Source organism: Podarcis erhardii, assembly GCF_964252035.2.
Source record: "Podarcis erhardii genome assembly, chromosome: 13".
NCBI lineage: Eukaryota > Metazoa > Chordata > Lepidosauria > Squamata > Lacertidae > Podarcis > Podarcis erhardii.
The window spans coordinates 11867544-11884378 of record NC_138502.1 but is presented as its reverse complement, the minus strand read 5'-3'; the positions used below and the strand labels follow the sequence as shown (position 1 = coordinate 11884378).

Genomic DNA, 16835 nt, shown 5'->3' with positions numbered 1-16835 from the left:
TATTCTGAAGGCATCGTTCGGAATTGCAAAGTCATGAAAACAATTACAAATCCAATACGGGTACTGAGTGGGCTGAAGATCTCCACTTAAGACAGCTGGTTAGAAAAGAAATTACTTTATGGCAGAAATGACTGGCAGAATCCGAGACCTGGGAGAAGAGTCGGTGGAAGAGGACTGGAAGAAGTTCAAAGACTATTTACAGAAGCATTGTAAATTGTTTGAATGTTAAAATGATGTTGGATATAAAGATAATTTGGCATAAGTGACATGGTTAAAAGGAGTATGCAAAGATGATTAAAAGGGAAAGGGGGAAAGACCAGAGTAATATTATGTCAGACGTATATAAAGTGGTACAAGGGATTCAGTTATAAAGAATAGGCAAAAATTGATGTGAAAAGAGAAGAAAAACTGGAGACATAATAGGCTGAAACATATAATTATAAATGAGGTTTGAAAGAGGGCAAGGATTTGCTGAACTTGATTGTGTAAAGGGGAACACAAAAAAGGGAGATGTGAGGAAGTCAAGAAAGAGGGTTATAGAATTATGAACTGAAAAATTGGATTTTTTTTTCTTTTTAACGTTTCTATTGTTTTTTCTTTCTTTTTCTTTTTAGATGTATTTCTTTTTGCTGTATGTCTGTACTATTTTTCTATTACCTATGTTCTTCTTTTCTTTTTGTAAAATCTTAATAAATATCTTTTTAAAAGAAAAGAAAAGAAAAATTACTTTAAATACAATGAAGTTCCTGTCTAATAAATAATGGTGGGGTGGTGGTGGTTTTCCAACAAGTAGGTGCCCCTACACCAAAGGCCCGATTGTGACATAGTGTGGAGCTGACTCACCTGAGGTGATGGCATGTGCAGCACAGCCCTTCTCCTCCAGAGTAATAATAATAATAATAATAATAATAATTTATGTCTTTCTTTAATGTGGTTTCCCCAATCACTCTGGGTGGCTTCCAACAAAAGATTAAAAATGCATTAAGAGTGTAGCATTCAGCTGGTTTTAGAAGGGATGAGATGCTCTTTCAGGTATCCTGGTCTCAAATCTGCATAGGGCTTGTTCGTGTTGAGTTCCAAAGTCTATTCTTTCTCTCTGCAGACGTCCAAGCACCCAGCGGCCTTCCCAGTGAAGTCCATGGATTCCTCTGCCTCTCTCTTTGGGGAGAAGCCCTTGCTTCATGCTTGCGCCCCTGCTTCTCTCACCCTTCCAAAGCTGGAGGAAGTCCAGGCCCGACTCTTGCAGCCCATTACCCCGTCTGCTTCATGGCTAGCCTCGCTGAAGCCCCTCGGTGCCCAGAGCCAGGTCGTGGCAGGCTCCTTGACAACACCAAATGCTCTGGAATTCAAATGGCTTGACTCTGTCCTTGAGCAGACACAGGTAAGCATGGCATACTAGCATAATGCTAGTAGCAATAAGACCACCAACAATAACTATTTCACAAGAGATGGTTTATTTGGATGCATGTCTGATCCATGAAGAAGAAGAAGAAGAGTTTGGATTTGATATCCCGCCTTTCACTCCCTTTAAGGAGTCTCAAAGCGGCTAACATTCTCCTTTCCCTTCCTCCCCCACAACAAACACTCTGTGAGGTGAGTGGGGCTGAGAGACTTCAAAGAAGTGTGACTGGCCCAAGGTCACCCAGGAGCTGCATGTGGAGGAGCGGAGACGCGAACCCCCGGTTCCCCAGGATTATGAGACTACCGCTCTTAACCACTACACCACACTGGGTGTTAATGGTCAAAGCAAAGCCCTCCCCACCCAAAGAATCCTGGGGAAGACACTTTTGTGACCATGCTAGAAAGGCAGTTTTTTCACAAAACGACAATTCTTAGGTGTGCTCAGAAACGGAAGCCACAAGGCGTCATCACTAGGAGTTGATTCAAACGTAGCTGGGGTTTCTTTTCCTTTTCCCCCTTTGGGTGCTCCCAGATGGGTGGGTGCTGTGGGATCAGTTCAGTTCCTGCACATCCCTACAGTGGGTGGGGAGATTTTGATGCAGGAAAAAGGTTTCAACATTTCAGAAGTAGCCTAGTACCAGGAAGTAGGCCCTGTGTGATACACCTGATTGTGTAGATCTGCGCTGCAGGCCGCCGGTGTGCCGCTGCTGCTATACCTGCCCCCCCCCCCGTGTTCTGTCGCCAGCCAAGGGAAGTGAGAGTTGAATGGCAGATGCAAAGGCGAATGGGATTCTGTTTCGCGTTAGGCTTTTTCATGTGTTACGCTCGACACAGGTGCAGGCTGTCTCTATATAGGTACACATGTTTGTGCGAAAGAGTGTACACTTGCTGATTTGTACAGTGGTACCTCAGGTTAAGTACTTAATTCGTTCTGGAGGTCTGTTCTTAACCTGAAACTGTTCTTAACCTGAAGCACCACTTTAGCTAATGGGGCCTCCCGCTGCCGGTGCGCTGCTGCTGCATGATTTCTGTTCTCATCCTGAAGCAAAGTTCTTAACCTGAAGCACTATTTCTGGGTTAGCGGAATCTGTAACCTGAAGCGTATGTAACCCGAGGTACCACTGTATAGCCAAGTGTTTTCCGCACACTGTATATACACTTGTGGGTGGTATTGCATGAACACCCTCATTCCTGCCACTAATTGTTCGTTTATCGTTCCCTACTCCAGGCAAGGCAGCCTGCAGCATCTGACACGAAGAAACTTGTGTCGTATTCTGCCTTCTCTGAACCAAGGCTGCTCTGGTTGGAGAATTCCCTTCTGAAGCAGCCTGCCCACTTGGCTGTTCAGGGGCTGGAGGAATCCAAGGCTCGCCTGCTGTGTCCTATTTCCACCTCTGTTGCTTTATCAAAGCCTTTGGACGTGCAGTTCTCTCCCCGATTGGATCCTCAGGAAAGAATCTGTACCTCAACATCCTTGGGGTTGCCACCGGGTTACACAGCCCAGGATGAGGCTTTTGGACCAAGCACCAAACTGGAAGAACCACAGTTGCAAGTAAGACTTCAGTTGGACAAGGACCTATGCAGGCCAGACCCAGTTGCTGGAGTATTGTCATGGCAACAGGATATTGTGTGAGGGAGGTTTCAGCAGCAGTAACTTTGGCCAGCTGGAGAAGGTTGGGTTGGGTGGCAAAGGGAATGGAGGAAAGTTTTATAACCGGGGGGGGGGGAAAAAACCATCTAGGCAATTAGGAAAACCTGGGTTTTAAGAGTTTTCCTTCCATAAATTCAGGCCAGCAGCCGAAGCAGTGGCCCTCCACTGGACTACAAATCCCATCATCCCTGATCGGTTGCAACTTTGACTAAGGGACAGTGGGGTTTCTTCCCCTGCAGGAGGAAAGGGATGAGGCAGAAGCTGCTGGCATGATCCCAGAGTACGTTCTGACTTTGCCCGAAGATGACCTGGAAGTGCAGTCGGAAGAGGACGATTTTTTGGTTGATGAGCTGCCTGTGGAGAGCAAAGATCAGCAAGTGAAAGATCAAAAGGTGAGAGGTCTTGTGCTGGTAGGAACTAGGGGTTGGGGAGACACTGGATTCACCTTGCAATTAAAAACAGATTGCCTATTTTGCAATTTCCAAAGTACTATGTGAACTGGAATACTGTCTTTTTCTAAGTTCACATTCCTCCAGATTTTGCAGTACAGTTCTCCAGCCAAATAACAGATTGTTATGGGTTGGGGGTCAGTCTGGATGACCATAGGACCCTTCCAAACCTGTGGTTCTGTGCATCTAGTGTTAGAATCTATCAGAGTTGCAGAACAAGTCAGACTAGCTCCTTTGTGGCAGCTCAGCTAATTTTACCCATCACCTGTTTCTTATAGTGAGTTCTGTTGCTATAGAGACAAATGGGTGGGTCTTCTTCCACCACGCTTGGTTGGATGCGGGTCATTCTGGGATGGAAAACAATAGGCCAAACATGTGTGTGTGTGTGTGTGTGTGTGTGTGTGTGTGTGTGTGTGTATGAATGTGAAAGTATGTGTGAGAGAGACACACAGAAAGTGTATTGCTGATGCTGGAGAGACGGAGACCTATTTTGTTCTGTGTTGGATGCAAAACTGAGTTTGCAACTTCTCTGGAAATGTAACGGGAAAGAAAGATCTGCTGGGATGTTAATGCTGTGCTGATCCCCGCCAACCTATGCTTGGGTTGTGTTGATAAAACCAAAATATCCCAAAGACACTGCAGTTTCCATTGACCTTCATTTCAAGGGATCTAAACCCCAGGAAAGCAGAGGCCACTCCTGGAGTCTCTTACCACGAAGAGATTGGAGTGCACACAACAGTATATGAAAAAAAACATATAATGGGGTCAAGTTGCATAAAACTGCATATATTTGTGAAATTAACACGGAATACATTTTTGCGTATGGAAGTACTTGCAAAAAATAAATAAATGTGTGCGGTAGGTGAAATGGCATACAGGCAGGTGTATATTAGGAGAAATTTGCACTGAAATGTATATGAACTTTCTTGAGGGTTGTTTCTTAACTTGCAAACTGATGTTGGGAGCTGAGTTTGGAGAAACAAGAGAAACTGAAATGGACAAATTGGCTTGTTCCTAGTAGGAACACAGTGGTTTTGGATGGGCACTGGAAAACAGTGCACACAATACAACATGGGCCATGCGGCCGAGTGTTCTTAGATATAGAGGTGAAGATTTGCTGTTAGTATTAGGTTTCCATTTCAACTGCTGAGTTGATAGGGGCTTCTTGTAATGGGCAAACTGGAACCAGCACCCACCCACCAAGCCCAAGGCAGTCACCTGCCCCTAAATCTAGCCCTAAGTGAAGCTGGAGCTTCCAGCTTTACATCCAGTTCCAGTGGTGGATTTTTAGAAGCTTAAGAGTGATTGGTGTCCACTGGACTAGAACCTTGAAATTTGAAGGAAACTCTCACGAGAGGCTTCCAAAGGCTTTCTCCTCTAACCACTCCCCCCCCCCTTTTTAGTTGATGTTGTTGAGCCTAGCCTGCTGTTCGCTGGTGGAAGGGCCGAAGTTTGGAAATCCTCCCAGTGAGCTTCAGCAGGCATTGATGCAAGTGTGTGAGAGCCTAGCAGAGCACGATCCTGAATTCATTCTCAAGGTACGAGGGGGCAGTTAACTGGGAGCGTGGATTTCTGGGGGTTGCACCCAAAAAGTCACAAGGGTGTGTGTGAGAGGCACTGAAGTGCAATCATTGGGTCAGAAAGAAAAGCTTGCCTGTTCTCAATGTGTGTTTAATATTTACCTAGATTGTTTTCATGAATGCCATTGAATTCCCCAAGTGCTGACGGCACTCTTGTTGCAAAATGTCATTATAATAATTCTTTCTCTAAAAAAACAAACAAACTGAGGATATTGTCAATTATACAGTGGACTGGCTGTTAATTTGTTGGCGGCAATGTGACTGAATGCCAATTGTTGAGAATCGCAAGTGGGAGAATTTCTTCCAATAGGGTACCTAAATTATTGCATAAGGATAAATGCGAATTAAAGTGCAGAAGAACGTGGCTCTTTTTATCTGTACGCTAGTCTCTTTTGTGTCCTTTCAATGTTGACTCTTATTTTATTTTATTTTATTTTGTGTTTTTATGTCCTGTACTGTCTCCCCTAGGCTCAGAGCGGCATGCAGCAGTTTTCCTAAATGTCGTTAGGCCACATCTCTGTAAACAGCAGTGGCTTCCCCCAAGGAATCTTGAGAACTCTGGTTTATTAAGTGTGCTGAAAGTTGATTGGAAACTTCTCTTGCCTTCGCAGAGCTACAATTCCCAGAGCAGTTAAACAACATTTTCCCCCAGGAACTCTGAGAATGTTAAAAGAAATTTTGCAGAGTTCATTTCATTTCTCTAGAGCTCTTCCCTGGAGGGAGATCTTCTTTCCTAGGCTCTGGGATGCTGTTCCTTTCCAGAAGCTGCCATTGTCCTTGGCAAATTATCTGGTTGTAACAAATTAAAATAGACTGGTTCTGAAACTGTCTCCAGGTGGGAGGTGGGAACTGGTACTTGAAAGATCTTCAGCTGCAGAAGGAATGTGGAAATTAAAGCACAGCAAAAAAAGAATCCTCATATTGATTTGTGTCATTTTTGCTTTTGTTCCTTCTATTGTGTGATCACAGAGGGCTAGAAACTTGCATCTCCAAAAGCATGGAATCTGTGCTAAGAGCATTATCTGCGTTGGAGCTTTCAGTGCTAACCTGGAATTGCTGGGTGCAGTTGCTTGCCCAACAAAAATGATGGTGTTCTATGTCAGGTTTGGCACCGTAGTTGTGCCATTGTCCTTCTTGTGTCAGAATCCGAGAGGTGTGACAAACACAGGATACAAATGAGTTCCACCTTTCTAGGAAAATGTCCAGACCAGCTGCCTCATCTTTGTGTAGTGGTGTCCTCATATTCACTTCAACATCTCTAGAAACCTCCCTGGGCTCTCCTTGACATACTTTTCTGTGCACTTTCTCTCTCCCTCAATGACAGGTTGCCCTGTACACTCGCCAGGAACTGAATATCCGCAGTACGGCCAATTTTCTCCTGGCGCTGTCTGCTCGCCTTTTGCCCTGCCGTCCACATCTGCGACGGTATTTCTGCCACACTGTGCAGCTTCCCTCAGACTGGAAGGAGGTGGCCAAACTCTATCAGGTAAGGAGAGAATGACCGCACAAAATCCTTTAGCAGAGAGTTCCAGTGGTAATCCAGGATGCAGCACTGTTACTCGTCCTGGTGATCACACGGTGCTATTATTTTTCTCTTGCATGCAGAGCCTAGCAGGGGAAGGAAAAGCTCTGGCTCCAATGCCTTGCTGCCTTCGTGCTGCAATGGCTGATAAGTTCCGGCAGTTTGACATGTACCAATTGGCCAAATACAATAACCGCAAGAGCCAGGGGAAGAGAAACCGTCGGCCGAAACCCAGGAAGGTGGGTGCTTTGATTTCAGAGTTCCTGATCATCTTTGTACTTTCTAATATAGGCTAAACATGAGCTGACTTGCTGTGATACCACGGAGTGTTCAGAAACATTCTAACGGCTTGGAGGAAGGTTTCTGCAGCAAGGAATACTCTTAGTGTGAGGGAAGCGAGCTGCAATTTTGATGGTTGGGTGGGGACAGAGCCTGTATCACTGGGCTGGATGAGTTGGGAGGTTTTGAGCCCAGGGCCAGGAAGTGGCTATAGGGCTAAATATGCAAAGGTCTTGTTTTTTGCTTTTTTGGTTTGGAAAGAACTAGCCTATAGCTACTCCTGTGTAAGATGCAGGAATCGCTCGTTGAAAAAATCTTCATGTGGAACGTGACAAACTCTTGTGCTGGAAAAATGTACAGAAATGTCTTGTTCCCTTGGATCTAACCCTGTACCTCTCTCTCTCTCTCTTTCTTTCTTTCTTTCTTTCTTTCTTTCTTTCGGCTCCAATCGGGTATTTATCTTCTGCTTTGTGAGCTTTGAGCACCAGAAACTGTAAAATGCAGACACCAGGCTTATAGAAGCTTATCCATATTGGGGCATATCTGTAGTACCAGGTGTATTTGTGATGTGTAGTTGGCGTAGGGACCCTGCACTGTTTATTTATGTGGCTAATGCTTGTTCATTTCGTTTCCTCAGCAAGAGCCAAGAGCTTCTAACTGGGAAGAGCACTGGCCTGGTCGGAACACATTATTTGCAACAAAAGCCAGATTGCTGCAGAGGAAGGTAAGACATACCTGGGGGAGAAGAGGAAAGTGTTGTCCTGGGTACCACATTCCCTTCCTAACACTAAAGTCTCTAATTGTGTATAGCTCAGGGCTAGGAAACTTTGAAGTGTTGTGTCGAGGTCTCCTGCCTTCAAGGAAAGGGCTCTGGGAGCCCCTTTCAAAATTCTGAAGATGCAAAGTGGCTTTTGAGATTTCTTAGTCCTCTTGTCAATTGCTTCCCACCAGTTTGAAGAGGAGTTGAAAAAGGAAAAGGTGTGTCCAGCAGCCCCCAAGGACCTCTTCTCCCTAAAGGCTTTGATCCAGCGCCTTCACATCTCTGAGCCGGCCCAGCTTGTAATGAGTGTCCTGGGACGCAGGTGAGGCTTCCTGGGTAGCATTGAATCCCCTCTCCTCCTGGCCTTTCGGTTTCTGAAGTGTGAGCAGGTAAGGTCTATGTATTCTCTACTCTGACTGGCAGTGGCTCTTGGAAGCTTTTGGGCAGGAGTTTCTTTCCACCTGATTTAAACGGCTTCAGTCCAGTATACCTGAAGGAGTGTCTCCATCTCCATCGTTCTGTCCAGACACTGAGGTCCAGCGCCGAGGGCCTTCTGGCGGTTCCCTCGCTGCGAGAAGCCAAGTTACAGGGAACCAGGCAGAGGGCCTTCTCGGTAGTGGCACCCACCCTGTGGAATGCCCTCCCACCAGATGTCCAAGAGAAAAACAACTACCAGACTTTTAGAAGACACCTGAAGGCAGCCCTGTTTAGGGAAGCTTTTAATGTTTAATAGGTTATTGTATTTTAGTGTTCTGTTGGAAGCCGCCCAGAGTGGCTGGGGAAACCCAGCCAGATGGGCGGGGGTATAAATAATAAATTATTATTATTATTATTATTATTATTATTATTATTATTACTTCATCTAGAGATGCCACAGATTGAACCTGTGGACCTTCTGAATGTTAAAAGGAATGCTCTGCCACTGAACTCACTCCTTCCGAAAGGAAGTATGTGGCTTGGACTGAACAGCAGGTTCCGAGGATGGGGCTTTTATAGGGCCTGGTGGGCAGGGATTGGCCCTTGGAGGGGGTCAGCTGACGGAATGCTTCAGCTGGTTGTTGAACTGCATCCTAGATGGCGCTGTTGAGCCCCAGAGCTGTGTCAGGCTTACAGTGGAAGCAGAGGCATGCATGACAATTAAATAAATAAACCTTGGTTTGACAAACCCACCTACCCTGTTAAATTTCACGGTTGAGCTAATAAATCATTTTGCAAGAATTCCAGCAATCAGCATATACTAAATGATCCATATGGGCCATGATTCACCAGCCTACCTTCGCCCTAAATCTCCTTCTCTTGCTTGAACTCTCCAGGTACCCCTCGGATTTAAATGCCTTCTCGCGAAGTCGCCTCCCCGGGCCCTGGGACTCCAGCCTTGCTGGCACTCGCATGAGGCTGCCGAAGCCTCAGACCTGGGAGCGGGACCTTAGCCAATTGGGGAACAAGGCCAAGGCCTGGGAAGAGCTGATTGGTAGGTGTGAGAGAGAAGATGATTTTTGTTGTGGTTGTTTCCCCATCTGCTGAAAAGTGGTGTCCCAATATCCCAGTTCACACCTGTGGCAACTGAAGAAAATAATTATTTTGTTCGCTGACATACATTTTTGTGGGAGAAGCAGGACTTGATTCAGTTTGGTCTGCTGAGCAGACCAGCTCCATCCGGCTTCCCCCAGACCCTCAGTTGCTTCTGTTCCAGCCAGTCATGATACAGAAATACAATTTAACTTTCAAGAATCAGCAGCTGTTTTCTCCTCCCCCCGCTTTGTCTGCTTTCCCCCCTTCTGCTCATTCTTGATTGCTTATATGCTGTTCTGGGAACTATTTTGGTTGAACAGTGAGGTACAAATGCTTTAAGTATGTTGTGTTTCTGCTTACCACCAGACCCCTAGGATTCTGCCTGTAGAAGGAGCATTTCTTCCGCAATGTGAAAACTTTGGCCTGGTTTCAAAATTGGGGAACCCTCCAAATCTCAAATGTTAACTAGGCTCTAGGTTGCAGAAAATCTCTAGCTTCAGCATGAGAGGCAGGGGATGTTGGTGCAGAGTTCTGACTTTGGCCCAAAGTTTGAGTCCCTTCCAAGCTTCAGTTGTTGGCCTTTTGCAGATGCAGGCAAGCTGCCTTTCATGGCCATGCTGCGGAATCTGCGCAACATCTTGCGGACCGGGGTCAGCGATCGACACCACATGCAACTGTTGAAGCGCCTGGAGGACAAGGTGAGGCCCTCGTACAGATTTTATTTTATTTATTTTAAATACAATACAAAACAAAAACAGTTTAAAAACATACATCATACCTTTTCCATATTCTATCTTTCATTCCCTTGTTTCATCGACCTCCTCTCACCTCCCTCTTTGTATTCCACTTCCATTAATTGTTTCAGCAATTCCTTTCCATCTTTCTCTATTTTCTATCATATAAATGTCTTAACATATTTTTAATCTTATTTCCATTAAAATTAATATACTTATTTAAGCTTAACTCCTTATAGCATTTCTACTAAGGCCATAAAATTTCATTCCAACATTTTTCTATCACTCATTAATTTTACAATATTTCTATATATAAACTTTAAACTTTTTCCAATCTTCTTCCACCATCTCCTCTCCCCGGTCTCGGACTCTGCCAGTCACTTCCGTCAACTCCATACAGTCCATCAACCTGGAGATCTTATGTCCGAGGCTCTTAACTCTTTTCCAAGTCCCTTCTGCCAGTCTTCTTCATATTCTCGTACAGATTTTATTTTTTAACAGCAGTTTAGGAAGGTGCTCAGGGGATTTGTCTTTCTAACCCAGGATTATGGGGTTAAACCCTCCAGGTTCTTTCCTAGAGAAAGGTCACTTGCTACCTGAATCTCAAACTTCTCATCCCTTTTCTGCCACGTTTCTAGACATAGGTATGTGCTTTAGAGCTCCGGGTCTGAGCGCTGTTTTATTTTTATTTTTGCCTTGACGCTTTGAGCATTCTTGTGTTGCAACAAGAGTATGGCTTCCATTTGCACCTATGGAAGAAATGTTGAAGTATTTTTTTTTTGGGGGGGGGACTATTGGCACGACAGCAAAATCTGCCCCTGATGGACAGCCTTAATTTTCAGTACCTCGGTTGTAATAGCAACTTTAATGTGCAGTGCATTGATTTAATCTGCCCTTTAATCTGCAAGCACTGCCCTTGCTTCTCCTGTTGACATTTTTCTGCCCCTCCCAGGAATCCATCATTCGCAGCAGGCAGCTCCCTTTCCGGTTCCTTTCGGCCTTCAAGGTCCTGAAAGATCTGGAAAATGAACTCAGAGAGGCGGGTAAGGCCTGCACACTACCCAGGTTGCATTAGAGGGCATTTTTGAAAGGCACCAGTGGGAATTGGATAGAAAACAGGGGTGAGGATCCTTGGGCTTGGAACTACGTGTGGCCCTCCAGGCCTCTCTGTATGGCCCTCAGAAATCTCTCCAGGCCACACCCACCAGCAGCTCTGTCCTACACTTGTCTCGAGTGCATTTGCCTGACTGGAATGTGACCTTAGGCTATGCTGGTACCTCTTGCCTTGCCCCGGAGGTAGGGGTGTGTGTGTGTGTGTGTGTGTGTGTGTGTGTGTAAACCTGACTTCTGCATTGCTGTCATGTAGCCTACAGTACAAAAGTAATGGTCCTTTCCATTGCTCCTCCCACTTCTGCCTCTGCCACCAGGGGCCACTGGCATGTAGGCCCTGTAACAGGGCAGTCCAGCTTTGCATACCAGGCGGTCCACAACAGAACTTTGGCACGGAGCCCATGGCCTGCACACTTGTGGGGTGGGTGGGAGAAAGCAAGCCCCAAATTTGATGCCCCTCCAGCTATTGCGCTGCCTTCCCAGAGCTGGATAAGTGAGGCACCGGACTCTTCTAGGATCCTGTCAGAGCCCTCACGCCTCCTTCCCAAAGCCTAGCGGCTTGCTTACCTGGCTTTGGGAAGGCAGTGCAAGGGCTGGGGGTGTGTGAAATGTTGCTGAGGGCCGCCAAAGAAGTACTCAAGGCTGTGTATTGGACTGTCCCTCAGCTTGTCCCAACCTTAGATACGAAATGTATTTTATCACTGCTGGCCTCAGGTGTCGGTGATCTGACTGCGGCACAGGGAAAATTGCAGAGAGGGGAGGTTGATGGTGAGGGGGCAGAGTCTATGAAAGTGAGAAAGGCAGAAAGGATTGATGGAGTTTGGCTGAGTGACTTTCTAGACACCTGAGTGGGGTGGGTGAGTTAGTATGACAGCAAGGGCAGCTAGGTTTTCTGTAGGTTGTACAAATTTGCAGCAGCCTTCGGAGGGAGCGGGTGGGCTAGAAGTTGCTGGCTGGGATAAACACCTTACCAGCCCCCTCTCTTTCCCCCTTCCCTACAGAGACCCCCTTCCCTAGCAACAAAGACATCATCCTCAAGATCATACAGCGACATGGGCTGAACATCTCCTATGGGAGGTCATCGCTATCTTGGACACGGCGAAGCCTGCGTGGGTGTCTGGAGATCCCTGTTATCTTCAGTATGGTGAAGCGTGAGAAGAGGAAACTCCTGAAGGCCAGGTAGCGATGGGGCTGGCTGTGTGGTGAGAAGTGAGAGGCGGACTGTTCACATCAGAAGTGCAGGGAAACAAGAGGGGAAGTACGTGCTTCCACAAGGAGGCAAAATGTCACTCTTGCCCAGCATCCTGCCAACAGCAGCCAATCAAATGCTTCCGAGATGCTTGGAGGCGGGGCCTTCTGTCTCCAGCCTCTTTGACCGAGAGATGCATTGCAATGGAAGATGGGAGTTTCATTTTTAGCTATCAACAGGATTAGACAAATCCTGGAGGGGGATAATGCTATGTTACTCCCTTCACTGTTGGAGAAAGTATACCTCTGGATATCAGTTGCTGGGAATTACAGGAGGGGAAAGGGGTTTTGTGTGTGGGTGGCACTGTGGTCTAAATCACTGAACTTCTTGGGCTTGCTGATTGGAAGGTTGGCGGTTCAAATCCCCATGATGGGTTGAGCTCCTGTTGCTCTGTCTCAGCTCCTGCAAACCTAGCAGTTCGAAAGCACACCAGTGCAAGTAGATAAATAGGTACCGCTGCGGCGGGAAGGTAAATGGCATTTCCATGCGCTCTGGTTCCGTCACGGTGTTCCGTTGCACCAGAAGCGGTTTAGTCATGCTGGCCACATGACCTGGAAAGCTGTCTGTGGACAAATGCCGGCTCCCTCGGCCTGAAAGCGAGATGAGCGCCGCAATCTCGTAGTCACCCTTGACTGGATTTAACCATCCAGTGGGTGTCTGGTCAGCCACTGTGAGAAAAGGATGCTGGAATAGATGTGGATGTGAGGTCCGATATAGAGGGGTACTTGGAGTGAAGAGTACTGTGGCATAGCTATTGTCTTTTTTTTGTTAATAGACACATTCAAGGTTGTTTATATATTTCACCTACTCTTTTAAATAAAAAAAAACACTACATCTCACTTTGCTGCAAAACACTACAGAGGAAGCTTCCATCATTGCAGTGGTGGCATGTGTGTGTTCATTTGCTCGTCTGTCTTCCTTTACAGAGAGATTCGCTGCAGCCACGCTCTCCTGCAACGCTACCAGGAGGCTCTGGAGAAAGCAATCCACATTGCCGTTCGGCACAATCTGCCCCCCATCCCTGGCCGCACCCTCATCCTGATAAAAAACTCAGACATGTTTCAGCCCTACGTGAAGGCCCAGGGTCTCTGCTGCCCCAACACCAATGGGCAGGATGACACTGGACGGGCCTCTCTCCCCCTTACGGTTTGTTCATCTTAAAAGCAACCTTTCTCTCTGTTTTCCCTTCCCTGTTGACTCGTTCCACAACAGGAGCTGCGTTAGGGCAAATGGGACACTTCCTTGCCAACCTTGCTTGTCCCCCACCTGCCTATTTCCTTTCTTAAAACCAGCCTAGAGGGTGTCCCTGGCTGCCATCTTCCTTCCGAGTTCTCTGTATTGCCCTCGTAGAACTCAGGAGGGAGGGGAAACCTTTAACTAGTTGACTCTGCTTGTCGTTGGCTTCGGATCCACTGATTATTCATTTGTATGCCGCTTTCATACCGAATGGCTTCTAAAGCGGTTTACAAATGTAAAATCAATCCTAAAACCCATACCTGATTGAAATGCATAATACTAATTCATCAGAGCATTAAAACATCTTTAGTTTAAAATGTGTACATGAACTAGTTTAAAAGCATGACAAATCAGGTAAAACAATAAGAAATCCTAAGTTCGGGCAACTGCTTGGCTGAACAGGTGTGTCTTCTGGAGCCTGTGGGATGCCAATACTGATGGGGCTTCTTGTACTTCAGCTTCTTGCCTTATTAATATGACAATAGCCCTGCCCCGCCAAACTTGCCCCCCCCCCCGGTACTACCAGATTTCCAGCAAAATGTACCAGTTTTTTGCAGGAACTGTACATTCGATTCATTTAATCTTCAAATATTTATTATTTTAGTATTTGTACCTCCTCTGTTTGACTTAAAAATAATTGCAGATGGTGGCTTATAACCTAATTTTTAAAACAGCTGTAAACTTCAGTTGTTACATTTTTGTTGTTGTTAATAAAAGAAAATAATAATTAAAAAATGAAACGCCCGCTGTACAGGAAAAGGTAATGTTGATTGATGAGTAATAAAATCCTTTGGTCAGTAAAAGAGAATTTTCAGCTTGGTAGGCCAAAAAACATCTTATTTTTCACACAACGCCAGCTCAGAGGCCAGTTTCTGTGGCAAGATGATTCCTGCCAGTCCCTTAATTTTAAAACCTGTGTCTGGAAGCTGCAAGATTATCACATGTAAAACGGCCTCCTGAAATTTCTTCCTGGCAAATCCACTGGCAATTTGAGCTTGCCTCTGGCAGATATAATTATATCTAGGATAATTGAGGGTTGCTTCCAGACTGCAGCTGCTTTTAGGTGGGATTCAGTCATGTGCCAATACCAGCAATTAAAGTAGATTTGGAGTGTTGCAGATGTGCTTCACTCCCCTCCCCCCACCCCAAATCCTTGTGTGACAAGGGAAGTGTGGAATAAGGGCTCCTTAGTTGCTTGACACAACGTCGTCTAAACTCCCTAGAAGCAAATAAATGTGGGTGCTCAGTGAACAGATCTGGAAGCGGTTTGGCTTTTTCCGCATTAGAGCCAAACGAATATTGGGCATGTTGAGGCGACTGCTTCTCCAGCCATAAGGGAGGCCTTCAAAGGGACCAGAGCTTTGCATATATATTTTTAAAGGAAAGACTTACTGTCTCTCCTCCAGAAGCTGGACGTGGCCATGCTGTTGGGCTCCATGGTGCATTTTGCGTCGGAGGAAGCCCAGATTCTCTTCAGCTACGAAGGACAAGAATTCAGGCCTGCTGCCATGACGGGCTCTGTGCTGACGGATGTGCAAGCTCTGCGAGATTTGGTAAGACCTGGAATTGGGGTCTGTGTGGAGTTCATTTTCCTGGTCCAAGGGTGTGACTTCCCAAGGCAGGCTTAATCCTCTTCCTTCCCCCAGGTCCTGAATCATAACAGATGAGGAAGATAGGAAACTGAGTCAGCCCATTGATCCACCTGCTGATTGGCAGATAACAGTTCATAGAGGGTCCTCTCCTAGCCCTTCTGGGAGAGCCCAGGGTGGAACCTGGGACCTTCTGCATGCCAAGCATGTGTTCTGCCACTGAGCTGCAATTGCCTCGTGCCAAATAGAATTAAGCAAATCATAATATGGGAGAGAATCGGTCACATCTCCCTACCCCTTTCTGTACTTACCTGGCATTTTCAGTTTCTTAAGGGGATGTTCTTTACGAACTTTGCATCCCAGATCACAAGGGATAAATTTAAAATGGAGCTGAGTTGTTTGAGTTTGAGCTTGCAAAGAGGAAGTGTTCCATATTTTTTTTTAAAAAAAGGAGGGATGACAAACCTTAGGCCCCTGTTGCAGCCTCCCTTTTTTGTTTTGGCAAAATGCCACCACTGAGCATAGCACCTGAACAACGTTTAAAAAAGAAAAAATAGATGCAAATTAGCTGAGAAAGAGGACAGTCTCTCTCTCTGTGTGTGTGTGTGTGCACGCACCTGGGTTTTGTTTTTTGTTTTTTGTTTTGGACACGACTGCTTTCGTGCAGCATGTGGAAGGTTGGCCAAGAGTGACCCTCTGACCCAACCAAAAGTTTAGTCAACTTCCCTCTCTACCCACCTTTCTTCTCCCCCAACTTTGTACTGTATACAGCCTCTTAAGCATTACAGCATTATACAATATCTCACATTGAATGTAACTGATCTGTAGAAGCTCTTACGACCTGAAAATGGAGACAATGCACATACTTTTTAATAAAACTATTTTTTCAACAACAAAAAACGTGCACAGGAGCCCTCAAAAAGCACTCCGTCTGTGCTGGTTTTGCAATGTATGTTTTTTTATTGCGCCCCCCCCCCCAAATTATACAACATCATGGGAGTTTGTGCTTGCAGTATTTCCTGTGTGAGAGTCTTTTTCAACTGGGTTTCCCTTTTCTCACAAGGAAGGCTTGCCCGCTGCTTCTAGGCGCAACAGGCCTTGCCTCAGGAACCCAAGAAGCAACTCTTAACGCTGAGCCCCTAGACCATTGTTCCATCTAGCTCAGGTTGTCCACAGTAGTGACTGGCAACAGCTCTCCAGGATTTCAGATGGGGAGGCGAGGGGGGGGAGTGTCTCTCCCAGCCCTACCCAGAGATGCCAAGGCTTGAATCTGGGGCTTTCTGCACCCGCTCACTGTCCCTGTTTTGTTTGCTTCCACTGCTAGAATGCATACTACAACTACGAAGAGGATCACAGAGCCAGAGATGTCATCATGGACCTCATCACTCGCCGCCAAAAGGTGAGTCTCTGGGCTTGCATTGTGGATGAATTAATTGACTACAACCTCTTTATTTGGGTGGCTACCTTAAGAATGAAAGGAAGGGGTTAGCTAATTGATTTTAATTTGAACACGACTCAATAGTGCAGTCCTTCATTTCCTTTATAAGTGGTACGTATATCTGTTTCAGCAAATACAGCGTTGGAATTCATTTATTTCAAATGAGTATACGCAGCCTTTCAGAGTGAAAATCTCTGAAAGGTGGCGCACACTGAAACCATAATGCACAGTATCTCTTCCAGGCAACAATACAAAGCTTTCAGTATTGCCAACAAATGAATCTTATTGGATGGAGTCTGCCATTTGCAATTTTTATAACGTATAT

At 45.9% G+C, this 16835-nt stretch overlaps 1 protein-coding gene across 4 annotated transcripts in view; it reads left to right on the top strand.

Annotated features, from left to right (window-relative positions):
- Positions 1 to 16835, top strand: part of TEP1 (telomerase associated protein 1) — a 55072-nt gene that overhangs the window by 2625 nt on the left and 35612 nt on the right. For all 4 annotated transcript variants that reach the window (XM_081835133.1, XM_081835132.1, XM_081835131.1 and 1 more), the window contains exons 2-16: positions 1103 to 1381; positions 2630 to 2953; positions 3292 to 3444; positions 4905 to 5039; positions 6406 to 6567; positions 6687 to 6842; positions 7520 to 7606; positions 7834 to 7964; positions 8956 to 9113; positions 9743 to 9852; positions 10841 to 10931; positions 12000 to 12177; positions 13174 to 13393; positions 14890 to 15036; positions 16397 to 16471. In XM_081835133.1, coding sequence (XP_081691259.1) covers positions 1139 to 1381; positions 2630 to 2953; positions 3292 to 3444; positions 4905 to 5039; positions 6406 to 6567; positions 6687 to 6842; positions 7520 to 7606; positions 7834 to 7964; positions 8956 to 9113; positions 9743 to 9852; positions 10841 to 10931; positions 12000 to 12177; positions 13174 to 13393; positions 14890 to 15036; positions 16397 to 16471 — 2370 coding nt within the window. In that variant the 5' untranslated portion in view covers positions 1103 to 1138. The remainder of the gene's footprint in view (positions 1 to 1102; positions 1382 to 2629; positions 2954 to 3291; positions 3445 to 4904; positions 5040 to 6405; positions 6568 to 6686; positions 6843 to 7519; positions 7607 to 7833; positions 7965 to 8955; positions 9114 to 9742; positions 9853 to 10840; positions 10932 to 11999; positions 12178 to 13173; positions 13394 to 14889; positions 15037 to 16396; positions 16472 to 16835) is intronic.